At 32.5% G+C, this 5000-nt stretch overlaps 1 protein-coding gene across 6 annotated transcripts in view; it reads right to left on the bottom strand.

Annotated features, from left to right (window-relative positions):
* Ptp36E (protein tyrosine phosphatase 36E) overlaps positions 1-5000 on the bottom strand; it is a 199069-nt gene that overhangs the window by 9013 nt on the left and 185056 nt on the right. For 3 of the 6 annotated variants that reach the window (XM_070131482.1, XM_070131483.1, XM_070131484.1), the window contains 2 exons: positions 4152-4277; positions 903-962 (listed from right to left, as the gene is read on the bottom strand). In XM_070131482.1, the coding sequence (XP_069987583.1) occupies positions 903-962; positions 4152-4277 (186 nt within the window). The remainder of the gene's footprint in view (positions 1-902; positions 963-4151; positions 4278-5000) is intronic. The other 3 variants (XM_070131485.1, XM_070131486.1, XM_070131487.1) reach the window with 1 other exon arrangement.

Consider the following 5000-nt stretch of genomic DNA (forward strand, 5'->3'; position numbering starts at 1 on the left):
TAGTAGAAGTAAAATTTCATTAAGGAGATAGGGTTGGTTATATGAGAGTATCTTATTGTATAGTACTATATATATGGGTTACTAATACAGACATTTTCAAAAGTTGGACATAGTGAGTTTTATATTCACACATATAGTTAAATATTCTCTGCACTGTATAACTTTTTAACTGAATATGTGAAATGTTAGTGATACACTACGAACTAGACTAAGAATACACTATTTCATTTGAATTTCTACACGGATTTATTTTCGACAGGACAAATGTAAGAAAGAAGCAAGCACAATGAATTCTGGAAAGAGAATTTAGCTGGAAAAGAAAATACATTTCATACTAAAAAGAATCCTAGAATAAACAAACTTTGTACAACGTCCTAAAAAAATGGTTCGGCGATGTGGAGATTCAACTTTGGAATGTTAATGGGGCCAACTATTTTGTCATATATTGAGATAAGTGGGAAAACATAAAACATATCTAAAGACATTGAAAAAGGTCAAATGAAACTTGGGGCCCGTCAGATACTGCTTACGGAGCAACTCAATGTATCAAGAAATAAATGCATCATAAAATAAGTATCTGTTATCTCATAGCATCATGATGGTTTGGAAAGGATAAAAATAAAAATAAGGCAGGAGTATTATTCTCTCACTTCCTACTTTGTTAATATGACTAATGCTGTCAACTCTAAGAACTTCTGAAAATTCAGGATTCTTCATCAAATATAAAAGCACAGTTTTTGATATTCTACCTGGTATCAATATTAAACCTCTCTAATCTTATAACTAAGACCAACCAAGGTCAAAATAAAACTGAACCATAAACAAAATCAATGGATTGGAATGCCACCATTAACAGGTTAACTATACCAAAAACACGACAACAACACAAACTAAACACTTACATTTTTCCCTTGTATTTCGTCTACAACTGCCCCCAGCCTTGTGCGATGAGGTGAAATAATCTGATGATACAGCAAAAATGCAAACACAAAACAAAATACTACCATGCTCTAATAATCAAAAAAAGAAAATAGAGAAAATAGAAGCATTAGTGTAATATTGGGAATACCTGCATTGGTGGCACAGGAGTTATAATAGAGAGTCGATTGACTGCTTTGAACTGACTAGCCTTGAACAGATTATGAATATATGCACACACAGAAGGATAAACACCCCCATCCCAACACTCACATTCACATACATACACACACACACACACACACACACACACACACACACACACACACACACACCTAATCTACCTATCTATCCACCTATCTGTATATAAACATGTATATACTGTGTGTATACATGTGCATGTGTATCTGTGAGACTGTTACCTCACCCAACCAGTCAAAATTACATTTTAATCAGTCTAAATTTTGTAAAATCTATCTTCTTTATGTGTGTTGCATGATGTAACATGAATTGTGGAAGGTACTGTTATAACAATGGTTTAAAGATTTTTGTGTTATTTCATCCACGGAGTGCAAAACACATCTCAGGCTGGAGATTGTTGGGGAGTGAGCCATGGTGCCAGATAATATCCTGAATATTTATCTTCAAGCTATAATAAAAAGACATTAAACACATAAAAAAGGTGTATGGAGGCCTGTCTAACAAAAATATCTATCTAATTCTTTTAATGATCAAATCTGTATTATAATATGGGATATACTCAATATTCTCCGAGAAATTATAGGGTTCATTCGTATCACAAACCCTTATTGGGAAATCATAGCCCTAAATCTGTCTATCTATCTATATACATACATACATGACATACAGAACAAATTATTCTTGCTTTAATTTACATTCAATTATATACTTCTACAACAGCATTTCCCAACCTCTTTACCTTTCACAGAACCGTTGCAGTAATAGCAATGTCCGAAGGAAACATTTTGTAATCTTTTATAATCCATTCTTTTTCATACAGCAAACAGAATTAAGTAAAATTATTTGTTTTTCTATAATAACTGACAATTTTAGAAAATAACTCAACAAATCACAAAAATGCAGATGGAAACATGAAACCTGTGATGGGTCTGTCTTCATGAAACAAGTGGTTCACAAACAGTTCCCAGCCTTTGACCATTAAGTCGTCCTTTTAAGAGTACAATATATATTCAATGAAAATGTTTTTGTGCAAATGCATTTGCACAAAATAAATTCAGCCTCTTTATTATTACTCAAAGAACTTCATATAAGCTATTCTAAAGTACATGTTTCTAAGGAACCTAGGTTGGGAAACTCTGTTATACAATAAGCATAAATCTCTGACGTTTCAAAATAGTCATTTTTCATCAATGATAAAAAAAAATATTTTTTTAGATTTCCCTAAGATTCATTCCATTCTTACTGACCATCTCACACTTCAAATTACATACCAACCTATTACATTATTAACATGAAACTTTACTGTATATAAGACAAATGATGAAAATACATCATAGGGCTTTTTGCGGACATGCAGTATAACACTTCAAGAGAACTGAACCTGATACACAATAAGTATATATACACACACATATATAAAAATGGTTAAATTGATCCCAAATCTATGTGCTATTTACAAAAGCAAATCGACTCTCTAATATATGGGTATTCAAATTTGACCAGAAGGTACTGGTGTTATGTTAAATAGGTTGAGAGAGTTAATACCTTTTATCAAATATGAAGAAAAGATTAGTATATTCTAAAATCAAATACCAAATGGCATAACAAATCATTCCCTATATATATTCTCACAGGAGATAAAAAACAAAGAGATGAAGAGATATATATAGATAGATGGGTACACTGTATGGGCATATGTGTGTGTGTGTGTGTGTGTGTGTGTGTGTGTGTGTGTGTGTGTGTGTGTGTGTGTGTGTGTGTGTGTGTGTGTGTGTGTGTGTGTGTGTGTGTGTGTGTGTGTGTGTGTGTGAGAGAGAGAGAGAGAGAGAGAGAGAGAGAGAGAGAGAGAGAGAGAGAGAGAGAGAGAGAGAGAGAGAGAGAGAGAGAGAGAGAGAGAGAGAGAGAGAGAGAGAGAGAGGACCAGACAGAGATTTGAAGAAGAAAAAAAAAAATCTGATGATAAAAAAATGCTCATCAGCGAAAATATAATTCAAAAATCCAAAAATACCTTACAAAACACCAACATTTTCATTATGTAAACATACTTTTTTATTCTAATTGTTTCCCTAGAACCAATATCATCTTCACATAAGATAAAGGGTATTAAAACTAAGAAAGAAAGTAAAATATGGAATGCTCACTAAAAACACTAACACATCAACCATGCATTGACATACTATTTAATGATCTTTCCATAATCAGACACAGATACACGTACATACGTATACACCACACCTGTGCATGTTTGTTTGTACGTGCATGTGTGTGTTTGCATATATATGTGGCTATGTGGTGCATGTGTGTTTGCATTGTTTTTTTTTCTTTTTCACACCACATGCATGCTAAAACTTCACACAAATACAAACAGCTGTACAAAGAATAAATAATCTACTTATCTCACATTACATTTTTGCATTTACTCTTTAATTCTTTTCTACTAAAAAGCATGTTTCCATAAATGTGACCTTATATTCAAAGTTGTTCATATATTAGATATTATCTACATTTTAAGTGGAAGTTGAAGATGGTTTCAAAACGTTGAAATCTCTGGAACGTTAATATGTAAATTTTATCCTTTCGTTCTTTAATCATATAAGTACCCCTCCTGGTAATGTGCATGAGAGAATTACAAAAATAATTTTCTCTTTCTATTTTGAAATTTTCAGTTTGAAAGAATTCATAAACTGAATACAATCACAATACAACAAAACGAGAAAAATATTTATAATCTATAACGATACTTATCCGAATGTGTACAGACAACAGGTCACACACATTCCCATGATGACAAGCAATAAATCCAAGAAAAAAAGTATACACTGAAAAATATAGTACAGAGCATCACAGACATTTACAGCCAATCAAAGGGTATATCAATTAGTCATATACTTTGTCAGTATATCATTGAAGATATTTTGCTAATCCCTTCTGAAGATCATCCAGCACACGCTAAGCTACTATCAAGAGTATTTTAGCATTACAAACGCACTCCCAAACATTGAGCAATTAAAGTTGGTAAGATACCGCGTTACCTTCTTGCTGATTTTGAATACCCAGGAGCGTATATTTTGATAGTGTTGGTGGCTAATATGGTCGATGGTGAAGACGGGACCATATTTCATGCTTTTCTGCTTCTCCGGCCAAAATGGAGGGTAGTTCTGTGCAAGGGAGGATGGGGAAGGTTAGTGGTGGTCATGGTAGTTGGCATGTAAATGTACGGGCTGGCTGACTAACTTTATTCTCACTTTAACTAAGAGCAGAAAGATATCAACATACACAGAATACTATTCTGATAATTTGACAGTTTTTTCTGGCTATGCTAAAAGTCCTATAGTAATATGACAATAATATGTCTATACTATTTTGCATTTCAATTGTAATGATAGTAACATTTACCTTAGTGTTAGAATTGTGTATCAAAAATGTTCTGCATATGATCTACCAAATTGTCCAAAATCACTAATCTAGTTTAAAATTATTTAGAAAAGCAACTTGGAGATTTACATTTTAGAAACTTGCCTAGGACAAAAATCAATCAATTTAAAAATATAAACGTAATGTTGATGAATTATATATATAATAACATATGGACTGGAACCAATAAATATACCCTTCTGATAAATTTACAATTATCCTTGAATGTTCCTTAGGCTCAGACAGAAAAACTAGAAATGCTATGGATCATATCAGTATTATATAAACATTTTCTGTACACTGAACACACATACAACTGTTTAAATAAATATGTTACGGTTGCTGTTACAAATAATACCTTTCTTTATACCATTTCAAAAATCTACGACATTCCATGGAATGTGTAATTATCCTTTTTGTAACCATAGATGACTTAAACGATACCACATTCACCAGTCATGCATAAT

The sequence above is a fragment of the Penaeus vannamei genome, chromosome 16 (genome assembly GCF_042767895.1).
Source record: "Penaeus vannamei isolate JL-2024 chromosome 16, ASM4276789v1, whole genome shotgun sequence".
Lineage (NCBI taxonomy): Eukaryota > Metazoa > Arthropoda > Malacostraca > Decapoda > Penaeidae > Penaeus > Penaeus vannamei.